The sequence below is a fragment of the Bombina bombina genome, chromosome 3, assembly GCF_027579735.1.
Source record: "Bombina bombina isolate aBomBom1 chromosome 3, aBomBom1.pri, whole genome shotgun sequence".
Classification (NCBI taxonomy): domain Eukaryota; kingdom Metazoa; phylum Chordata; class Amphibia; order Anura; family Bombinatoridae; genus Bombina; species Bombina bombina.
Window position 1 is genome coordinate 197393215 of NC_069501.1, and position 24641 is coordinate 197417855.

A 24641-nucleotide genomic window follows, 5' to 3' on the forward strand; every position below is an offset into this window, starting at 1 on the left:
TAATTGTGCTTTATACAAAAAAAACATAACCACCACAAAAAAGGGTGGGCCTCATGGACTCTTGCTAATATGAAAGAAATGAATTTATCAGGTAAGTTCTTACATAAATTATGTTTTCTTTCATGTAATTAGCAAGAGTCCATGAGCTAGTGACGTATGGGATAATGACTACCCAAGATGTGGATCTTCCACGCAAGAGTCACTAGAGAGGGAGGGATAAAATAAAGACAGCCAATTCCGCTGAAAAATAATCCACACCCAAAATAAAGTTTAAATCTTATAATGAAGAAAACTGAAATTATAAGCAGAAGAATCAAACTGAAACAGCTGCCTGAAGTATTTTTCTACCAAAAACTGCTTCAGAAACAGAATATACATCAAAATGGTAGAATTTAGTAAAAGTATGCAAAGAAGACCAAGTTGCTGCTTTGCAAATCTGATCAATCGAGGCTTCATTCCTAAACGCCCAGGAAGTAGAAACTGACCTAGTAGAATGAGCTGTAATCCTTTGAGGCGGAGATTTACCCGACTCGACATAAGCATGATGAATTAAAGATTTCAACCAAGATGCCAAAGAAATGGCAGAGGCCTTCTGACCTTTCCTAGAACCGGAAAAGATAACAAATAGACTAGAAGTCTTTCGGAAATTCTTAGCAGCTTCAACATAATATTTCAAAGCTCTAACTACATCCAAAGAATGCAATGATCTCTCCTTAGAATTCTTAGGATTAGGACACAATGAAGGAACCACAATTTCTCTACTAATGTTGTTAGAATTCACAACCTTAGGTAAAAATTTAAAAGAAGTTCGCAACACCGCCTTATCCTGATGGAAAATCAGAAAAGGAGATTCACAAGAAAGAGCAGATAATTCAGAAACTCTTCTAGCAGAAGAGATGGCCAAAAGAAAACAAAACTTTCCAAGAAAGTAATTTAATGTACAGTGAATGCATAGGTTCAAACGGAAGAGCTTGAAGAGCCCCCAGAACCAAATTCAAACTCCAAGGAGGAGAAATTGACTTAAGAACAGGTTTTATACGAACCAAAGCTTGTACAAAACAATGAATATCAGGAAGAATAGCAATCCTTCTGTGAAAAAGAACAGAAAGAGCAGAAATTTGTCCTTTCAAGGAACTTGCAGACAAACCTTTATCCAAACCATCCTGAAGAAACTGAAAAATTCTCGGAATTCTAAAAGAATGCCAGGAAAAATGATGAGAAAGACACCAAGAAATGTAAGTCTTCCAGACTCGATAATATATCTTCCTAGATACAGATCTACGAGCCTGTAACATAGTATTAATCACAGAGTCAGAGAAACCTCTTTGACTAAGAATCAAGCGTTCAATCTCCATACCTTTAAATTTAAGGATTTGAGATCCTGATGGTAAAAAAGGACCTTGTGACAGAAGGTCTGGTCTTAACGGAAGAGTCCACGGTTGGCAAGAAGCCATGCGGACAAGATCCGTATACCAAAACCTGTGAGACCATGCTGGAGCCACCAGCAGAAAAAACGAGCATTCCTTCAGAATCTTGGAGATTACTCTTGGAAGAAGAACTAGAGGCGGAAAGATATAGGCAGGATGATACTTCCAAGGAAGTGACAATGCATCCACTGCTTCCGCCTGAGGATCCCTGGATCTGGACAGATACCTGGGAAGTTTCTTGTTTAGATGAGAAGCCATCAGATCTATTTCTGGAAGTCCCCACATTTGAACAATCTGAAGAAACACCTCTGGGTGAAGAGACCACTCACCCGGATGTAACGTTTGGCGACTGAGATAATCCGCTTTCCAATTGTCAATACCTGGGATATGAACCGCAGAGATTAGACATGAGCTGGATTCCGCCCATACCAGTATTCGAGATACTTATTTCATAGCCAGAGGACTGTGAGTCTCTCCTTGATGATTGATATATGCCACAGTTGTGACATTGTCTGTCTGAAAACAAATGAACGTTTCTCTCTTTAGAAGAGGCCATGACTGAAGAGCTTCTGAAAATTGCACGGAGTTCCAAAATACTGATTGGTAATCTCACCTCCTGAGATTTCCCAAACCCCTTGTGCTGTCAGAAACCCCCATACAGCTCCACAAACCTGTCAGACTTGCATCTGTTGAGATCACAGTCCAGGTTGGAAGAAAAAAAGAAGCACCCTGAACTAAACGATGGTGGTCTGTACCACGTCAGAGGGTGTCGAATAATCAGTTTTAAAGATATTAAATGAGATATCTTTGTATAATCCCGGCACCACTGGTTCAGCATACAGAGCTGAAGAACTTGCATGTGAAAATGAAAAAAGGGGAACACGTCCAATGCAGCAGTCATAAGAACCTAGAATTTCCATGCATAAGGCTACCGAAGGGAATGATTGAGACTGAAGGTTTCGATAAGCTGAAACCAATTTCAGACGTCTCCGGTCCAACAGAGACAGAGTCATGGACACTTAATCTATCCGGAAATCTAAAAAAGGTTACTCTTGTCTGAGGAATCAACAAACTTTTTGGTTAATTGATCCTCCAACCATGTTCTTGAAGAAAACAACACTCATAAAAAGCTGGAAAGGATCTTTCCATTGAAAATGAGCAAAGGGAATTGAATCCAATGCTGTTAAAACTTCTATGCATATATAGCAACTGAAGGAAATAATAGAGACTAAAGGTACCGACAGACGGAACCCAATACAAAATGTCCCTTGTCTGATAGAGACAAAGATAGTGACATAAACCATCTGGAAACCTAAAAAAAAGGTGACCCTTGCGTGAGGAATCAAGAGCTTTTGAAAAAAGATCCTCTAACTATGTCCTGAAGAGCAAGTGAAACATGAGAATCCGCATCCTCAGGAAATAATCTGAATGAAAACAGAAAAATGAAGAATACGCATTTATTGTATCTAAAGAAAACAAATAATGCAATCAATGACCACAAAAAGGCAGAATAGTTTGAATAAAACTCCAAAACCCAGTTCCTAGAAAAGGAAATGGAATAAAAACCCCAGAAGATTCCAGGTCTGAGCAGCGCTTGAACCCCATGGGTACCCAGCCATGCCTCAACAGTATCCAAAATATATAGGACAGAAACACACTGAAAGAAAGTGTTAGCCTTACTGGAATAAAATCAAAGAAATTTGGACAAAATAGAACCAAATAAATTTAAAAGAAGTCTTAACCTGCCCCTTACCAGCCAAGCTGGAATACGGCACATGCATCGCAACATTAGGGAGCTAATTTCGAACCCCAATTAAAAACATGTTACTTGGGAAAGAACTCAGGATTTTTTCCTTAATAAGAACAACCAAACTAGTATAAGCTTAAAGTTTTAGTCTTAGAACTCAATCTTGAAGCCCATAGTAACAGTTAAGAATTGAATCCAATTATAATTGATTATCTTAGAACAAAAGAAATATGGATTTTTTTTTTTTAAATCACAGAATTCTTCTAGCTAAAATAATAATTAACCCTCATTTGCGAATATATTCAATAAAATGAAGACACAAATGAAATCATTAGCATGATAGTCCAGTTTAAAGGACCAGTCAAAACAGAGGACTTGCAAAATGCAAAACAACAAGACAAATGCAACGGCACCTAGTCTAGTAAATGTTGTCCCTTAACAATGCTAAAATAAATCATGATCTGATACTTGATCTTAAAGGAAACAGAAAAAATGAAGCAATTGTAATATCACAGGACCAAGAAAAGTACCTGAAACTAAATAATTTTCCAAAAATAAGATACAACTATATAAAGGAAAATAAATACTATTTTGCTATAAAAACAATAGCATAATTAGTAGGAGTAGAGATAGCTCCAATAAATTGGAGAACCCTCCAAATTGAATTTAACTGCTGACAAAGAATATAGTTTAAAAATAAAAGAAAATTCTCAGCCTATTCCATTCCCTAGTATGGGGAATTGGAAAGAAAACCTCTGAAATCACAGAAGAAAATAAAAAAGGCAGAAATAGTGTCAACTAGTCTTAAAGAACTAGTTACCTTAATATCCAAAATAATCAACACCTCTTCAACAAAGAACAAATGTACTTTAATAATAAAAAAATTATATAAAAAAGTAGATTTGTTAGTGTCAATATCTGATGAAGAGAATTTCTGAAAGAGAAAAAAACATCATCAGAGAAGGATAAATCAGTATGTTGTTGGTCATTTGAAACTTCAATAATTAAAAAAGAAGTGAAAAAGACCTAAAAATCGTATTAGAAGGCACGAAGTAAGACATAGCCTTAATCAGAAAAAATATTTCTTATAAATCTTCTAAACATTTCTTGCACTTAAGAATGGAAATGTATAAAGCATAAATACTAATGGAATCTGCATGTAAAAGTATATCATAATAACTTATTACAAACCATAGCTAAAAATAAACATTTATAACATTTAAAATAAATGAACTTAGCTCTGGTAGAACTGAAAGTCAGTTAAGCATTTTTCCAGAAGTGGCTTCTGACTCAGGGACAAACGGAGACATCTTGCAATATGTAATAGAAAAAACAACATATAAAACAAAATTGATCAAATTCCTTAAATGACAGTTTCAGGAATGGGAAAAAATGCCAGTGAACAAGCTTCTAGCAACCAGAAGCAATAAATAATGAGACTTAAATAATGTGGAGACAATAGTGACGCCCATATTTTTTAGCGCCAAAAAAGACGCCCACATTATTTGGCGCCTAAATGCTTTTGGCGCCAAGAATGACGCCATATCCGGAACGTTGACACTTTTGGCGCAAAAAAAACGTCAAAAAAATGAAGTAACTTCCGGCGACACGTACGACGCCGGAAACAGAAAAAAAAATTTGCGCCAAAAAAGTCTGCGCCAAGAATGACGCAATAAAATGAAGCATTTTCAGCCACCGCGAGCCTAATAGCCCACAGAGAAAAAGTCAAATTTTAAGGTAAGAAAAAAATTGATTAATTCATATGCATTATCCCAAATATGAAACTGACTGTCTGAAATAAGGAATGTTTGAACATCCTGAGTCAAGGCAAATAAATGTTTGAATACATATATTTAGAACTTTATATAAAAGTGCCCAACCATAGCTTAGAGTGTCACAGAAAATAAGACTTACTTACCCCAGGACACTCATCTACAAGTAGTAGAAAGCCAAACCAGTACTGAAACGAGAATCAGTAGAGGTAATGGTATATATAAGAGTATATCGTCGATCTGAAAAGGGAGGTAAGAGATGAAGAGATTCAAATAGGCAATACTCTCCTCACATCCCTCTAACATTCACTGCACGCTGAGAGGAAAACCGGGCTCCAACCTGCTGCGGAGCGCATATCAACGTAGAATCTAGCACAAACTTACTTCACCACCTCCATAGGAGGCAAAGTTTGTAAAACTGATTTGTGGGTGTGGTGAGGGGTGTATTTATAGGCATTTTGAGGTTTGGGAAACTTTGCCCCTCCTGGTAGGAATGTATATCCCATACGTCACTAGCTCATGGACTCTTGCTAATTACATGAAAGAAAAAAGTGTGGTTTAAATAAATATTCAGCATAGAAAGAAATATTTTATTTTTAATAAAATTAATATGAGACAATTCATGTGAACAAAATCTGTTCTGCATGGTGTTCATGGTTGATACACCTCCATAGGGCAGGGCTCCTGAAACCAAAAGGGGATGCCACCTTTCTTGAAAAAAAAATACCGGCCATGCTCGTAAGCAAAAATTTGCACAAATAATTATAAATCAGAACTAAAAGCTGCTAAACTAAACTAAACTAAAGCTGCTAGGACTGCTTTTAAATGGTTATTTGCTTATAATACATTTCACCATAATAGGACCTACGTTGTTTATTTTATTGATTGACTTGAAGCCTAAAAATACTGACTGTGTTTGTTAAACACTGGTTGGCAACCCTAATGCCCAATAATTTTTGTAAAGTGCCAAAGTGTAAAGTGGGAAATAAATTGGCCTATGTGACATTGGAAATAATGATCTATGTATAATAATACAGTCTACTCCAGAATTTTGTTTAAAATTATAGATAATCCCTTTATTACCCATTCACCAGTTTTGCATAACCAACAGTTATTTAAATATACTTTTTACACTGTGATTACTTTGTATCTAAGCCTCTGCAGACTGCCTCCTTATTTCAGATCTTTTGACAGATGCATTGTAGCCAATCAGTTCCATCTCATAAGCAACACCACAGAAGTGAGCACAATGTTATTGATGTGGCACACATGAACTAACACCCTCTGGCCTTCAAAATTAGCATATGAGCTTACCTAGCTTTAGCTTTCAACTAGGAATGCCAAGAGAACAAATCAAATCTGATGATAAAAGAAAATTGGAAAGTTGTTTAAAAATACATGCCCTATCTGAATTATGAAAGTTTAATTTTGACTAGACTGTCCCTTTAAATTAAAACATTGAATAGAACACTGATGAAACAGTGCATGGAGTGGGTATTTTTGAAAACAACTTTATTAACAAGACCTTCTAGGAAACAAAGGAAAGGCCTAAGAATTTTACTGTAAGCTTCAGATAAATAAAAAAACTAACATTAAACAACTTTACAATATGGATCGATACAAATCTGTTGTGTAGACTCTAAACTGTGGGAAGCTTGATAACTTCTTAGAGGGACATGGAACCCAAAAACATAATTTATGCTTACCTGATAAATTCCTTTCTTCTGTAGTGTGATCAGTCCACGGGTCATCATTACTTCTGGGATATTACTCCTCCCCAACAGGAAGTGCAAGAGGATTCACCCAGCAGAGCTGCATATAGCTCCTCCCCTCTACGTCACTCCCAGTCATTCGACCAAGGACCAACGAGAAAGGAAAAGCCAAGGGTGAAGTGGTGACTGGAGTATAAATTAAAAAATATTTACCTGCCTTAAAAACAGGGCGGGCCGTGGACTGATCACACTACAGAAGAAAGGAATTTATCAGGTAAGCATAAATTATGTTTTCTTCTGTTAAGTGTGATCAGTCCACGGGTCATCATTACTTCTGGGATAGCAATACCAAAGCAAAAGTACACGGATGACGGGAGGGATAGGCAGGCTCTTTATACAGAAGGAACCACTGCCTGAAGAACCTTTCTCCCAAAAATAGCCTCCGATGAAGCAAAAGTGTCAAATTTGTAAAATTTGGAAAAAGTATGAAGCGAAGACCAAGTTGCAGCCTTGCAAATCTGTTCAACAGAGGCCTCATTCTTGAAGGCCCAAGTGGAAGCCACAGCTCTAGTAGAATGAGCTGTAATTCTTTCAGGAGGCTGCTGTCCAGCAGTCTCATAAGCTAAACGAATTATGCTACGAAGCCAAAAAGAAAGAGAGGTAGCGGAAGCTTTTTGACCTCTCCTCTGCCCAGAGTAAATGACAAACAGAGAAGACGTTTGTCGAAATTCCTTAGTTGCCTGTAAGTAAAATTTTAGAGCACGGACTACATCCAGGTTGTGCAGTAGACGTTCTTTCTTGGAAGAAGGATTTGGGCATAAAGAAGGAACAACAATCTCTTGATTGATATTCCTGTTAGTAACTACCTTAGGTAAGAACCCAGGTTTAGTACGCAGGACTACCTTATCCGAATGAAAAATCAAATAAGGAGAATCACAATGTAAGGCTGATAATTCAGAGACTCTTCGAGCTGAGGAAATAGCCATTAAAAATAGAACTTTCCAAGATAACAACTTTATATCAATGGAATGAAGGGGTTCAAACGGAACGCCCTGTAAAACATTAAGAACAAGGTTTAAACTCCATGGTGGAGCAACAGTTTTAAACACAGGCTTAATCCTGGCCAAAGCCTGACAAAAAGCCTGGACGTCAGGAACTTCTGACAGACGTTTGTGTAACAGAATGGACAGAGCTGAGATCTGTCCCTTTAATGAACTAGCAGATAAACCCTTTTCTAAACCTTCTTGTAGAAAAGACAATATCCTAGGAATCCTAACCTTACTCCAAGAGTAACCTTTGGATTCACACCAATATAGGTATTTACGCCATATCTTATGGTAAATCTTTCTGGTAACAGGTTTCCTAGCCTGTATTAAGGTATCAATAACTGACTCAGAAAACCCACGTCTTGATAAAATCAAGCGTTCAATTTCCAAGCAGTCAGCTTCAGAGAAGTTAGATTTTGATGTTTGAAGGGACCCTGTATCAGAAGGTCCTGTTTCAGAGGTAGAGACCAAGGTGGACAGGATGACATGTCCACCAGGTCTGCATACCAAGTCCTGCGTGGCCACGCAGGTGCTATTAGAATCACTGATGCTCTCTCTTGTTTGATTCTGGCAATCAATCGAGGAAGCAACGGGAAGGGTGGAAACACGTAAGCCATCCTGAAGTCCCAAGGTGCTGTCAGAGCATCTATCAGGACTGCTCCTGGATCCCTGGATCTGGACCCGTAACGAGGAAGCTTGGCGTTCTGTCGAGACGCCATGAGATCTATCTCTGGTTTGCCCCAACGTCGAAGTATTTGGGCAAAGACCTCCGGATGAAGTTCCCACTCCCCCGGATGAAAAGTCTGACGACTTAAGAAATCCGCCTCCCAGTTCTCCACTCCCGGGATGTGGATTGCTGACAGGTGGCAAGAGTGAGACTCTGCCCAGCGAATTATCTTTGATACTTCCATCATAGCTAGGGAGCTTCTTGTCCCTCCCTGATGTTGTCCGACTGAAACCTGATGAACCCCCGAGTTGTGAACTGGGGCCAAGCCAGGAGGGCATTGAGAACTGCTCTCAATTCCAGAATGTTTATTGGCAGGAGACTCTCCTCCTGACTCCATTGTCCCTGAGCCTTCAGAGAATTCCAGACGGCACCCCAACCTAGAAGGCTGGCGTCTGTTGTTACAATTGTCCAGTCTGGTCTGCTGAATGGCATCCCCCTGGACAGATGTGGCCGAGAAAGCCACCATAGAAGAGAATTTCTGGTCTCTTGATCCAGATTCAGAGAAGGGGATAAGTCTGAGTAATCCCCATTCCACTGACTTAGCATGCACAGTTGCAGTGGTCTGAGGTGTAAGCGTGCAAAGGGTACTATGTCCATTGCCGCTACCATTAAGCCGATTACCTCCATGCATTGAGCCACTGATGGGTGTTGAATGGAATGAAGGGTGCGGCAAGCACTTTGAAGTCTTGTTAGCCTGTCCTCTGTCAGGTAAATCTTCATTTCTACAGAATCTATAAGAGTCCCCAGGAAGGGAACTCTTGTGAGTGGAACGAGTGAACTTTTCTTTTCGTTCACCTTCCATCCATGTGACCTTAGAAATGCCAGCACTAACTCTGTATGAGACTTGGCAGTTTGAAAGCTTGAAGCTTGTATCAGAATGTCGTCTAGGTATGGAGCTACCGAGATTCCCCGCGGTCTTAGTACCGCCAGAAGAGCACCCAGAACCTTTGTGAAGATTCTTGGAGCTGTAGCCAACCCGAATGGAAGAGCCACAAACTGGTAATGCCTGTCTAGGAAGGCAAACCTTAGGTACCGATAATGATCTTTGTGAATCGGTATGTGAAGGTAAGCATCTTTTAAATCTACAGTGGTCATGTACTGACCCTCTTGGATCATAGGTAAAATTGTCCGAATAGTCTCCATCTTGAACGATGGAACTCTTAGGAATTTGTTTAGGATCTTTAAGTCCAGGATTGGTCTGAAAGTTCCCTCTTTTTTGGGAGCCACAAACAGATTTGAGTAAAACCCCTGTCCCTGTTCCGATCGTGGAACTGGATGGATTACTCCCATTAACAAGAGCTCTTGTACGCAGCGTAGAAACGCCTCTTTCTTTGTCTGGATTGTTGACAATCTTGACAGATGAAATCTCTCTCTTGGAGGAGAGTATTTGAAGTCCAGAAGGTATCCCTGAGATATTATCTCTAGCGCCCAGGGATCCTGAACATCTCTTGCCCAAGCCTGGGCGAAGAGAGAAAGTCTGCCCCCCACTAGATCCGATCCCGGATCGGGGGCCCTCAATTCATGCTGTTTTAGGGGCAGCAGCAGGTTTCCTAGTCTGCTTGCCCTTGTTCCAGGACTGGTTAGGTTTCCAGCCTTGTCTGTAGCGAGCAACAGCTCCTTCCTGTTTTGGTGCAGAGGAAGTTGATGCTGCTCCTGCTTTGAAATTACGAAAGGAACGAAAATTAGACTGTCTAGTCTTGGCTTTGGCTTTGTCCTGAGGCAGGGCATGGCCTTTACCTCCTGTAATGTCAGCGATAATCTCTTTCAACCCGGGCCCGAATAAGGTCTGCCCTTTGAAAGGTATATTAAGCAATTTAGACTTAGAAGTAACATCAGCTGACCAGGATTTTAGCCACAGCGCCCTGCGTGCCTGAATGGCGAATCCTGAATTCTTCGCCGTAAGTTTAGTAAGATGTACTACGGCCTCCGAAATGAATGAATTAGCTAGTTTAAGGACTCTAAGCCTGTCCGTAATGTCGTCCAGAGTAGCTGAACCAATGTTCTCTTCCAGAGACTCAATCCAGAATGCCGCTGCAGCCGTGATCGGCGCAATGTATGCAAGGGGTTGCAATATAAAACCTTGTTGAACAAACATTTTCTTAAGGTAACCCTCTAATTTTTTATCCATTGGATCTGAAAAAGCACAGCTATCCTCCACCGGGATAGTGGTACGCTTAGCTAAGGTAGAAACTGCTCCCTCCACCTTAGGGACCGTTTGCCATAAGTCCCTTGTGGTGGCGTCTATTGGAAACATTTTTCTAAATATCGGAGGGGGTGAGAACGGCACACCGGGTCTATCCCACTCCTTAGTAACAATTTCAGTAAGTCTCTTAGGTATAGGAAAAACCTCAGTACTCGTCGGTACCGCAAAATATTTATCCAACCTACACATTTTCTCTGGTATTGCAACTGTGTTACAATCATTCAGAGCCGCTAACACCTCCCCTAGTAATACACGGAGGTTTTCCAGTTTAAATTTAAAATTTGAAATATCTGAATCCAGTCTGTTTGGATCAGAACCGTCACCCACAGAATGAAGTTCTCCGTCCTCATGTTCTGCCACCTGTGACGCAGTGTCTGACATGGCCCTAATATTATCAGCGCACTCTGTTCTCACCCCAGAGTGATCACGCTTACCTCTTAGTTCTGGTAATTTAGCCAAAACCTCAGTCATAACAGTAGCCATATCCTGTAATGTGATTTGTAATGGCCGCCCAGATGTACTCGGCGCTACAATATCACGCACCTCCCTCTGAGCGGGAGATGTAGGTACTGACACGTGAGGCGAGTTAGTCGGCATAACTCTCCCCTCGTTGTTTGGTGAAATTTGTTCAATTTGTACAGATTGACTTTTATTTAAAGTAGCATCAATACAGTTAGTACATAAATTTCTATTGGGCTCCACTTTGGCATTGCAACAAATGACACAGGTATCATCCTCTGAATCAGACATGTTTAACACACTAGCAAATAAACTTGTAACTTGGAAATACAATTCAATTAGAATAATATTAAAACGTACTGTGCCTTTAAGAAGCACAGAAGATCTATGACAGTTGAAAATTAATAAATTGAAACAGTTATAGCCTCAATCCTTGTAAATAACACAACTTTAGCAAAGGTTTAATCCCATTAGCAAAGATAACAAATTCTGAAAGCAGGAAACAAATTACAGAATAAACGTTTTTTATCTCAGTCAAACTATAATTCTCACAGCTCTGCTGAGAGAAATTACCTCCCTCAAAATAAGTTTTGAAGACCCCTGAGCTCTGTAGAGATGAACCGGATCATGCAGGGAATACAATGAGTTGCTGACTGAAATATTTGATGCATAGTAAAAGCGCCAAAAAACGTCCCCTCCCCCTCACACACAGCAGTGAGGGAGAACAGAAACTGTCAGAAAACAGATTAAGCAACTGCCAAGTGGAAAAATAGTGCCCAAACATTTATTCACTCAGTACCTCAGTAAATGAAAACGATTTTACATTCCAGCAAAAACGTTAAACATAATCTCTAGTTATTAAACAGCTTTATGTATTTCTTACAGTGTAATTCTAGTGAAGTACCATTCCCCAGAATACTGAAGTGTAAAGTATACATACATGACATTATATCGGTATGGCAGGATTTTCTCATCAATTCCATTGTCAGAAAATAAAAACTGCTATATACCTCTATGCAGATTCATCTGCCCGCTGTCCCCTGATCTGAAGTTTACCTCTCCTCAGATGGCCGAGAAACAGCAATATGATCTTAACTACTCCGGCTAAAATCATAACAAAAACTCTGGTAGATTCTTCTTCAAACTCTGCCAGAGAGATAATAACACACTCCGGTGCTATTTTAAAATAACAAACTTTTGATTGAAGATATAAAACTAAGTATAATCACCATAGTCCTCTCACACATCCTATCTAGTCGTTGGGTGCAAGAGAATGACTGGGAGTGACGTAGAGGGGAGGAGCTATATGCAGCTCTGCTGGGTGAATCCTCTTGCACTTCCTGTTGGGGAGGAGTAATATCCCAGAAGTAATGATGACCCGTGGACTGATCACACTTAACAGAAGAAATATTTATTTCCTGATTCAGACAGAACATGTGATTTTAAACAACTTTCCAATTTGCTTATATTATCTAAATTGCTTAACTCTTTGGTTATCCTTATTTGAAAAGCATATCTAGGTAGGCTCAGGAGTAGCAATGCATTACTGGGAGTTAGATGCTGATTGGTGGCTGCACAGAAATGCCTCTTCATTGGTCCACCAGATGTCTTCAGCTCCCAGTAGTGCAAAGCTGATCCTTCAAAAAAGAATACCAAGAAAATGGAGCAAATTGAATAAAAGTAGTAAATTGGAAAGTTGGCTTGGTGAGTAGTTACTGTTCTAAAAGTGTCCAGAAGTTAAATGTCACTTTAAGTTGTACAAAATTACATCTACACATATAATAGAGAAAATACAACTATAAGTGCATAACCTTTGCAATATTAAATATTCTGATCATATTTTGTTTATCCAAATAATTAAGAGGAAACCAACAATATATGAGTGTTTATGTTCAATCCAAATAAGACAAATCGTTCCCATTGATATGTAACTTACACAGTTTGTTGCTTTCTTTGTCATACCCATGCAGAAAAGTAGCTCCAATCTCAAAGCACCATTTGGGAATAGCAGATTCAGTCAAATCTGAAAACAAGTTAGAAAGATGACATTTCATGATGTATCTAACCTGATGCAAGTGTATAGATTATTATGTACAATCACTTTCTATTTAGGAAGCTAAATGAAAAAGAAAATAAAAAAAGATGCTATTAGTAAAACTACTTTTAATTTTTATTATCATTAAGCTACGTCTCTAGCTACTTCCAAAACTGTAGTTATTCTTTTTCAGCCGGTGAACAATTTTTGATCAGTTGTGCAAAAACAAACTTTTCCTGTTGCAATATTTAAACTGCTTTAAAATATTTCATATGTTTAATTGCTAAACCTTTATGCATGATAGTTTTTTTTATGTTTAATCTGGTTTAATTAATAACTCTACTTAAAAGGACACTAAACCAATTTGTTTTTCTTTTACGATTCAGATAGAGCATGCAATTTTAAGAAACTTTCTAATTTACTCCTATTATCAATTATTCTTCATTCTCTTGCTATCTTTATTTAAAAAGCAGGAATGTGATGCATAGGAGCCGACCCATTTTTGGTTGAGAACCTGGGTTATGCTTGCTTATTGGTGGGTAAATGAAAGCCTCCAATAAGCAAGCGCTATCAATGATGCTGAACCTAAATTTGGCTGGCTGCTAAGATTTATATTCCTGCTTTTAAAATAAAGATAGCAAGAGAACGAAGAAAAATTCATAATAGGAGTAAATTAGAAAGTTGCTTAAAATTTCTATCTGAATCATGAAAGAAAACATTTTGGGTTCAGTGTCCCTTTAATTGCTGAAGAAAAAAAAAAGACTTTTACTTACCACTAAATCGGTGTAACAGTACATAGCACAAAACCACGTTTATGTAAGTGGAAAAACAATAAATGAGATCTCTGGTAAGTGAAGGCGTGCACATCATAATATAAAAGTACTTATACATACCAGCATATGCTCACAAACTACAGCAGGGTTCTTGCGCATATACAGATTTTTTAAGGGCCATTGAAGTGAAAAAGCAATACATGCAATAATTCATTAGAGCATTTCATTTTAACACTAGTGATGAAGCAAGTCTATGGCCTAGCTAGCATTGCTGTTGTAAACTGTGTAAACTAATGGTAACGAGTATCACCATTAAAGTCTAAGAAAATGTTTTATGTTCCCACCAGTATACTGAGTTTATAGCAGCAATGGAAACTAGGACTGTGTGTGTGTAACACTGCAAAGGAGTTAAACACAGAGTTGAAGTACTGCTCTGCTGCTACAGAGAACTGCAGTTTTAAAATGACATGCTCTTAATAACTAGAGCACATCATTCTTCACTTTAATGTCACTTTAAGTACAAATCACATTCCCTCTTATTATGGCCCTGATGATTGAAAGTGCTGCAAAGCAGCGATATATTCAAAATGGATCCAACACAATGTTGCGAAAGTCGGTAAAATAGTCTAAATTGCCTACATTACTGTTTAAAAGGCAACATCGCCATGGGTGGTGATGCTGGTGAAATATTCCAAGCAGTATTCTCGCCAACATAAGAAATATACAAGGATTGGACAAGGGACAAGACACAAAGCCAGTACTCTTATAATATTGTGTTTTATGTATCACACTAGGCGATAAGCCTGCCCAGAGGGCAGTCTATGTTTAAAAAATGACAAACCCCAAAAGGTGATATTACAAAAAATAAAAAAAACAAATTATGCTTACCTGATAATTTCATTTCCTTCTGTATGAGGAGAGTCAACTGCATCATTCCTTACTGTTGGGAAATACTGAACCTGGCCACCAGGAGGAGGCAAAGACACTCCAGCCAAAGGCTTAAAGGGACATTAAACACTTTGAGATGGTAATATAAAATGATAAATTGTATATAATAAAACAGCTCTGCAATATGCTTTCATTATTTATTTTGCCCTCTTTGCCTGTAATTCCATTCTGAAATTGTGAGCTTTTCAGTTCCTGTTAGAAATGGAAGTGCAGAACACTGTTAAATCCAGCACAACCATTGGCTGCACACTCTAGTGACCTATTTATAACTGACCCTAATTGGTCACAGCAGAGAAGGTAACACAAGATACAACATGGCAGCTCCCAGTGTTTTATACACACTAAAACTTTACACTTATTTTGTCACTTTTTAAACAACTAATGAAACTTTAAAAAATACATCTATATGTTAGTCATGGACTAATCTTTTCTTTGAATGCATCATTCTATCTAGCATGTATTTAGTGTTTAATGTCCCTTTAAATACTCCCCCCTACTTCCCTCATATCCCCAGTCATTCTACCAAGGGAACAAGGAACACTAGGAGAAATAGCAGGGTATAAATGGTGCCGGAAAAAAAAAACTAATTTTGGTCTGCCCATCGGAGCATACGGATGGGGGCCGTGGACTCTCCTCATACAGAAGGAAATTAAATTATTAGGTAATCATAATTTATGTTTTCCTTTTTAATATGAGGAGAGTCCACGGCATCATTCCTTACTGTTGGGAAAACTATACCTAAGCTCTAGAGGACACTGAATGATAAGAGGAGGGGGTAAAAGAGAGGCAGACCCTAATCTGAGGGCACCACAGCCTGTAAAACCTTTCTCCCAAAAGCTGCTTCAGCCGAAGCAAAAACGTCAAACATAAAGGCCCAAGAGGAAGCCACTGCTCTAGTGGAATGAACCGTAATCCTTTGAGGAGGTCTAAGTCCCGCTGACTCGTAGGCTAAGTGTATAACACTCCTCAACCAAAAAGATAAGGAAGTCGAAGAAGCCTTCAGACCCTTACGCTTCCCAGAGTAGATAAACAAGGAAGAAGTTTGCCTAAAATCCTCAGTAGCTTGAAGATATAACTTCAACTCTCGAACCACATCCAGATTTTGAAGTAAACGTTCCTTCGAAGGAAGAGGATTAGGACATAAGGAAGGAACCTCCTGATTGATGTTACCATGAGACACCACCTTGGGTAGAAAACCCAAGTAGGTACGTAGAAGGAGGCTCACATTGCAAGGCAGCTATTTCATAAACTCTGTGTGCCAACGCAATAGCCAATAGAAAAATAACCTTCCAGGAAAACAATTTAATGTCAACCGAATACATAGGCTCACAAGGAGCCCATTGCAAAACCTTAAAGGGACACTGTACCCAAAAATTTAATTTTGTGATTCAGATTGAGCATGAAATTTTAAGCAAATTTCGAATTTACTCCTATTATCAAATTTTCTTCATTCTCTTGGTATCTTTATTTGAAATGCAAGAATGTAAGTTTAGATGCCGGCCCATTTTTGGTGAACAACCTGGGTTGTCCTTGCTGATTGGTGGATAAATTCATCCACCAATAAAAAAGTGCTGTCCAGAGTACTGAAACAAAAAAAAAAGCTTAGATGCCTAATAATGATAGCAAGAGAACGAAGAAAAATTGATAATAGGAGTAAATTGGAAAGTTGCTTAAAATTGCATGCTCTTTCTGAATTACAAATGAAAAAATTTGGGTTCAGTGTCCCTTTAAGAACAAGATTCAAACTCCAAGGTGGAACAATGGAGCAATCAGTATCACTGATGCCTGCTCCTGCTTGATGTGGGCCACTACACGAGGAAGAAGTGGTAACAGCGGGAAAAAATAAATTAGATTGAACCTCCAAGGCACTGCCAATGCATTTATTAGCTTACCTGGGTAGATTGGAATTGAGCCTGGACGCAATGAGATCTATATCCGGCGTTCCCTATTTGTTGCTAATCTCCGCAAAAACCTTGGGATGAAGAGACCATTCCCCCGGATGAAAGGATTGTCGGCTGAGGAAATCCGCTTCCCAGTTGTCCACACCCGGAATGTGGATCGCTGACAGCGAGCAGTTGTGGGCCTCCGCCCACTCCAGCCACCGAGGTTATGTTGTCTGATTGGAATCTGATAAACTGGGACAAACTCAGAAGAGACCAAGCCTTCAGAGTATTGAAGATTGCTCAAAGTTCCAGAATGTTGATTGGGAGGAGGGATTCCTCTCAAGTCCACAGGCCCTGTGTGCCTTCCTGGCACCCCAAACAGCTCCCCAACCTGATAGACTTGCGTCCGTAGTGACAATCTCCCAGGATGGTCTAAAGAAGGATGTCCCTTTGGACAGGAGATCTGGACAGAGAAACCAGGAGAGCGATTCTCTCGACCGGTTGTCCAGAGGAATCTGTTAAGACAGATCCGAATAATCGCCGTTCCATTGTCTCAGCATGCACAGCTGAAGAGGTCTGAGATGGAATCTGGCAAAAGGAATGATGTCCATGCTGGACACCATGAGACCAATCACCTCCATACACCAAACCACAAAGGGCCTTAAGGAGGTCTGGAGGGCAAGATAAGCATAAGTTAGCTTGTAACGTCTATGGTCTGTAAGGAATATCCTCATGGATATGGAGTCTATTAAAGTACCAAGGAATTCCACCCTGGTACTGGGAATAAGATAACTCTTTTCTAAGTTTATCTTCCAACCATGAAATCGAAGAAGAAACAGAAGATATTTCGAATGGTCCTCTGCCAGACGACATGATGGTGCTTGAACCAGAATATCCTCCATGTATGGAGCTACTGCAATACCTCTGGTTCTGGCCACTGCAAGCAGAGCACCTAGAACCTTTGTAAAAACTCCTGGAGCAGTAGCTAGACCAAAACGAAGTGCAATAAACTAGAAGTGTTGGTCCAGGAACGCAAACCTTAGGAACCTGAAGTGTTCCTTGTAGATTGGAAAGTGAAGTTAAGCATCCTTCAGATCTATATTGGTCATGAATTGTCCTTCCTGAACTAAGGGAAGGATAGACCTTATCGTCTCCATCTTGAACAAGGGGAAAATAGGAATTTGTTTAAGCACTTAAGGTACAGTATCAGGCGGAAAGTGTCCTCCTTTGGAACCACAAAAAGGTTTGAATAGTATCCCAAACCTATTTCTGGTACTGGGAAAATGACTCCTAGGGAGGAGAGATCCCTCACGCACCCCAGAAAGGCTTCTCTCTTTTCTGGCCTGGAAGACAGGTTTGATAGGAGGAATCTGCCCCTGGGTGGATGAGACTTGAAACCTATCTTGTATCCATGAGCGATGACCTCCAGGACCCACAGGTTTTGCATGTCCCCAAACCAAGCATACAAGAAGAGCGACAGTCTGGAACCTACGTGATCCAGAACCGGATCGGGGGCCGCCCTTTCATGACTACTTTGTCTCAGCGGGCTTCTTGTTCTGCTTGGATTTATTCCAGGACTGAGCCGGTTTCCAAGTACCCATGTATTGCTCGGGCTCTGCAGAGGGCTGCTGACGTTGGGATTTATCAGAACGAAAGGAACGAAAAATTAGGACCTTGTCCCTTAGGCTTGTTGTTCTGATCTTGCTGTAAAAAGGCACCCTTGCCTCCAGTAACCATGGAGATAATTGAGACCAGGCCTGGACCAAAAAAAATCTTTCCCTTAAAGGGGAGGGAAAGAAGTCTTGACTTAGAAGTTATGTCCGCAGACCAGGACTTCAACCAGAGTGCCCTATGGGCTTGAACAGAAAAACCTGAAGCCTTAGCATTCAGGCGAATAATTTGCATATTAGCATCACAAATAAAAGAATTAGCCACCCTTAGGGCCTTAATTCATTCCTGGATCACGTTGAGGGGACCCTCCACCTTGATCAACTCAGATAAGGCGTCACACCAGTAGGTAGCCGCTTCAGCAACCGCAGCAACAGCCGCTGCTGGTTGAAACAAATATCCGTATGCTGAAACATCTTTCTTAACAGAGTTTCTATCTTCTTATCCATGGGCTCTTTAAAACGACGAACTATCCTCAAGCAGGATAGTAGTGCATTTAGCAAGCGTGGAGATAGCGCCATCCACATTGAGGATGGGACCACACAATTCCAATTGAGAGTCTGGGACCGGGAACAATTTCTTAAAGGAAGAAGGGGAAAATGAAGAACCAATCCTTTCCCATTCAATCTTAATAATTTTCGCCATCTTTATGGGAACCGGGAAAGTTTGTGGTACAACCCTGTCTTCGTAGACCTTATCTAATTTAAGAATCAAAGGTTCCTCAGGCAATTTAGGCTCTTGAACCTCTAACGTAGCCAAAACAGAAAGTGTAAATGATCAATCCTAAATCTGAAGTCTGGTTCCTCCGTAGCTGGAGGTTTAGAGGCAGCAGATTCCGACCCAGAAAAAGTGCCCTCTGAAGTATCAGAGGCTCCTTCATCCTCTGATAATCTTGTATCAGATAAATACAATAAACTAGTTGATGACCCCTGGGATGGATAACAATATTTGACCTTTCGCTGGCGCTTAGCAGGGCGAGGTAAAGCACTAAAGGCCGCAGACACTGCCATTTTTAACTGCTCAGTAAAGTCTGGCGGTAAAAGGCCACTCCAGATAGAGGATTAGGAGTGCTACGGAAAGCTGCATGTGTATTAGGAGATAACTGTAGGGTGCGCATCTCACAGGATGGAGATTCCTCAGAGGCGAACGGCTCAGTGGTATCAAGCATATTAACCTTCTTTAAATAAGTGGAATAGTGCGCGCTAAAGGATGGTATTGCTAAACACTAACTCTAAAGATACAATCTCTGTTTGTATCAGAAACAAGTTAATAACCAATAACGAAGCCTAAGCCTCAGGATAGAGAGAGTGCGCTAACAAGCTGAAAGTATACACACCATATAATAAGAATATTCAAATTTAATAAACAAAATAAAACAAATTACATAAAAACATATATGGACAATAAATGTAGGGACGTCTCCCTGAGATAAAAAAAATCCTAAAAGACGCAGTTTACGATCTATATTTTGAGCAATTGTTTGCAGATAGCAATTTGTAATTAATGAGAAATAAAATGTATGGCAAAACACTCATATTATAAAATATATGGCATAACTCTGATAATAATCATAAAAACAAGGATTATTAATAAAGACAAGCACCAAGTTCATATGTATAGTCACAGTGCAGATGGCCGTATGCAAATGAGCATCAATATTGTAGCAACCGGCTAGATTCGTAAAAAACTTGTACCACAAATAGATACAATGTACTGTACCGTGAGTCAAGAGAGTGTTCAGAGGGTGTTACCGAGGAGAGGAAATCCTTCGGTCAAGACTTGGACCGCGGCTGTACTAACTGTCGTTCTTGGAGATAGAAGTGTGCAGACCTCTGCACATGTGAGTCGGCGTCTGACGTCACAGACTTCTCATCCGCTCTTCTTAGGTTGTGAATCGCCGCTCCAGCAGCGTGATAGAAAAGACAGCTGATTGCTGTATACTGATGGAAACTTGTTGCGAGAGCAGACTTAACTGCTATGGATATATTCGTTGATCCAATAGATTGGTAGGGCACAGGTTCTCCCTCACCTTGGGATATATAAAAATGCTGATAACCCGGGTTAAAGTTGTAGTACAAACTGTACTGAGGTATCCCTTAGTGTTTCAAAGTCACAGTGTCACAGTGTCACAGATGCAAGTGACGCGTTTCGCCCTCCCTTGGGCTTTATCAAGATGCATGTGACAGGTAACTGAGAGCCTTTTAAAGTGATCCATTCGCTTGTAATTGGTTAATGCATTCAGTTGTAAAGGTAACACCCTCCAGGTAGTTAAGGTGGTATCTTTTTTGCTTTTACCTTTGAGGTATCTCTTCTTAAGTTGCTAAGGTAACACCCTCTGGGTAATTAAGGTGGTATATACTTGAATGAGTCATTATAGATTCTTTGTGCTTGTCTAATAAGAACGTTAAAAATAAAAGAGCTATCCATGCATTACATAATCACTAGCAGCTAAGTCATAACAAAAAGCCATACTGATTTTCTTGAGTTGCTCATTCTAGATATAAATCTAAACTAAAAAATATATTTAAAAAATTAAGGAGTATCTACCTTAAACGAACATATATAGTATAATGGTATATTTACAGTGTGTTAGAAAAATAAATAAATGCATAATATCTTATAAATAAATGAATAAATAGATAGATGAAAGTGCATTAACAATAAGAAGAGTGTGGACCTATCAGAACAATTGGATATATATATATAAAGTGCCTGTGCATGTGGATATAAAGTGCTACTGGACAAATCTATTCAAATAAAAATGGGGAAAGGTCCAGTTCTGAGTTTAGGCCCTTTGGAAATAAAGTGTCATATTTGTAAATCAATTCAGCCTCTTGTATTAAAAGTGTTTTTTTCTTTGTTACCTCCTCTCCAGTGTCCTTTAACTTTTTTTATCCCCCAGAAATTAAGTGCTTTAGTGTCCTTGTGATGTTTTTCTTTAAAATGTTTATAGAGTGAAGTATCATCCCTACCCTTTTCTATGCATAACAAGTGTTCCCTAATTCTATCCTTTAGGGATCTAGTGGTTTCACCAAAATAAAAAAGATTACATGTACATTTTAATGCATAAATAATATTTTTATGATTGCACCTAATTAAATCTTTAATTTGAAAATTAGTTTCTGAACTGTTTATTTTTAAAGCCTTCAGTTTGGAGCTGTGTTTGCAGGCCTTACACGTATAACAGGGAAAGAAACCTACTGGTATCTTGCCCTCTAAGTCTTTCTGAATTGGGTTCTTATTCCTTTTCAGTTCACTAGGAGCTAGCTGCATTTTAAAATTGTTCGCTCTTCTAAATATAAAAGTTGGTTTATCTGCCAGATGTTTCCCAATTATATTGTCTTCCTTTAAAAGGGGCCAGTGTTTCTTTATTATCTTTTTGATTATATTATGATCTACACTGTAATTCGTGATAAAGGGAACATTAATTAGACCATTCTCTTCTCTTTTTTTTAGTTTTATACTCTAAAAGTTCATTTCTATTGGTTAAACGTGCTTTGGAAATTGCATTTTCAATTTTAGCTTTCTCATATCCCCTATCCTCAAATTTTTTTGCTATTAGAGTGACCTGATTCTCAAAGTCTTCTATTCTTGAGCAATTCCTTTTAATACATAGTGTTTGCCCATAGGGAATGTTATCTTTCCAGATTTTCAGATGGCAACTCTCTGCATGAATTAGATTATTACAATCGACTGGTTTAAAATGGGTCTTAGTCTCTAATTTGTCTTTAATTGCCATAATTAACACTAAGGGATACCTCAGTACAGTTTGTACTACAACTTTAACCCGGGTTATCAGCATCTTTATATATCCCAAGGTGAGGGAGAACCTGTGCCCTACCAATCTATTGGATCAACGAATATATCCATAGCAGTTAAGTCTGCTCTCGCAACAAGTTTCCATCAGTATACAGCAATCAGCTGTCTTTTCTATCATGCTGCTGGAGCGGCGATTCACAACCTAAGAAGAGCGGATGAGAAGTCTGTGACGTCAGACGCCGACTCACATGTGCAGAGGTCTGCACACTTCTATCTCCAAGAACGACAGTTACTACAGCCGCGGTCCAAGTCTTGACCGAAGGATTTCCTCTCCTCGGTAACACCCTCTGAACACTCTCTTGACTCACGGTACAGTACATTGTATCTATTTGTGGTACAAGTTTTTTACGAATCTAGCCGGTTGCTACAATATTGATGCTCATTTGCATACGGCCATCTGCACTGTGACTATACATATGAACTTGGTGCTTGTCTTTATTAATAATCCTTGTTTTTATGATTATTATCAGAGTTATGCCATATATTTTATAATATGAGTGTTTTGCCATACATTTTATTTCTCATTAATTACAAATTGCTATCTGCAAACAATTGCTCAAAATATAGATCGTAAACTGCGTCTTTTAGGATTTTTTTTATCTCAGGGAGACGTCCCTACATTTATTGTCCATATATGTTTTTATGTAATTTGTTTTATTTTGTTTATTACATTTGAATATTCTTTATATATGGTGTGTATACTTTCAGCTTGTTAGCGCACTCTCTCTATCCTGAGGCTTAGGCTTCGTTATTGGTTATTAACCTTCTTTGACAGGATTACTTAGATAAAGAGGGAGTACCCTCCAACGCATCAGAATCCTCCATAGCTTCCGCTTACAAAGCGGACTACCGATTAATAAGAAAAACGGCACCTTTATACCCCCAATTGCTGGGGCATTCACCAAATCCTATGACCCAGGCCAAACAGAGCAACCGCACGGTCAGGAAAGAGGAAATAAAGTGTGACCACACCCGGTCAACATGGTGCACAATACAGGACCGCCCCTGCTATACTAGCAAAAAAAAAAAAAGCGCCAAGCCTTTCAGGCTGCGCAGCTCACCAAAACGAAAGTAAAAACCCTGTACGTTCCAACAACTGCCTGAGCCCAAAAACCATCTCACACATGTCGCAGCATAATCAAATAAACTTATGTGATTAATCCCCACTGTTCAATAACCCCCCTCCGGAGATATTAACCCTTGATTCCATACAGATAAAAGGAGCCACACTGTGACCCTGTCTTCTGGCGTTATCATATGTATAAAAAATGAAATGATCTTACCAGAATCTATGCCGTGGAACAGAAACACAACCTCTCATGTTTGACAGTCTTGTAGCATCGCTCATGACATGGACTTGAGTGATGGAAGCAGGCAGTGAAACTCGTCAACACTGATTGTTTAGGAGCTGTTAAAAAGAGTCTGGATGCATTCGCAGAAAGACTCTCCCTTCATCTCCAGACTCTAACATTCGTCAATGCTCTCACTGAGAGGCTGACAACTCAAGTCCCATTTCGAAGGGTAGATAACCTTCATAAGGAACTACTCCGAATCTACTGACACTTCTCCGCCAACCTCCTGTGACGAAAGGCAAAGAATGACTGGGATATAAGGGAAGTAGGGTGAGTATTTAAGCCTTTGGCTGGGGTGTGTGTCTCCTCCTGGTGGCAAGGTTCATTATTTCCTAACAGTAAGGAATGATTCCGTGGACTCTCCTCATATTAAGAAGGAAATGTAAAATTACAGAAAAAAAAAACAAAGCTATCCAAAATAAAAAATGTAAACCTAAACTAATACCCCTATAAAAATCCCCCCAAAATAAAAACACCCTTAATCTAATACTAAACTACCAATAGCCCTTAAAAGGGCTTTTGTAGGGCATTGCCCTAAGTTAAATAGCATTTTTTCTAAAAATAAATTACCAATTACCCCCTAACAGTAAACCCCCCAAAATAAAAAAACTAAATCTAAAAAAACCTAAAGCTACCCATTGCCGGTAAAGGGGCATTTGAATGGGAATTGCCCTTAAAAGCTCTTTTACTGCCCTTAAAAGGGCAATCAGCTCTTTTATAGCCCCCAAAAAAACTAATCTAAAAACAAAGAAAAAAAAAAAAAAAAAAGGACTAAGCCCCAAATAGGTACTCACCATTCCTAAAGTCTGGCAGAGAAGGTCTTCTCTTCTTCTTTTTTTTTCTTAAGGCTTCGTTTGCCTACGCTGCATCCAGGTGGATTCCGAAAATGGCAGGGTGGTGAAAGAATCCACCGAAAGTGGATTGTTTTGGCTGCATGCACAGCCAACATTCTTTTGGCTGCCTCTCACAGCCAACATTCCCTCAGGCACAGCTTCCCCTGCTGCATTGTCACATGGGGGTCTACACTTCAGCCATACCCTGAGGACTGGAACAGGCAAGGGAGTGGAGTA

At 39.4% G+C, this 24641-nt stretch overlaps 1 protein-coding gene across 1 annotated transcript in view; it reads right to left on the minus strand.

The window, feature by feature from the left end:
* MOSPD2 (motile sperm domain containing 2) overlaps positions 1-24641 on the minus strand; it is a gene marked incomplete at its 5' end in the record, with an annotated part of 341430 nt that overhangs the window by 303296 nt on the left and 13493 nt on the right. The window contains 1 exon segment of the mRNA XM_053705212.1: positions 13030-13116. Within this exon segment, the coding sequence (XP_053561187.1) occupies positions 13030-13116 (87 nt within the window).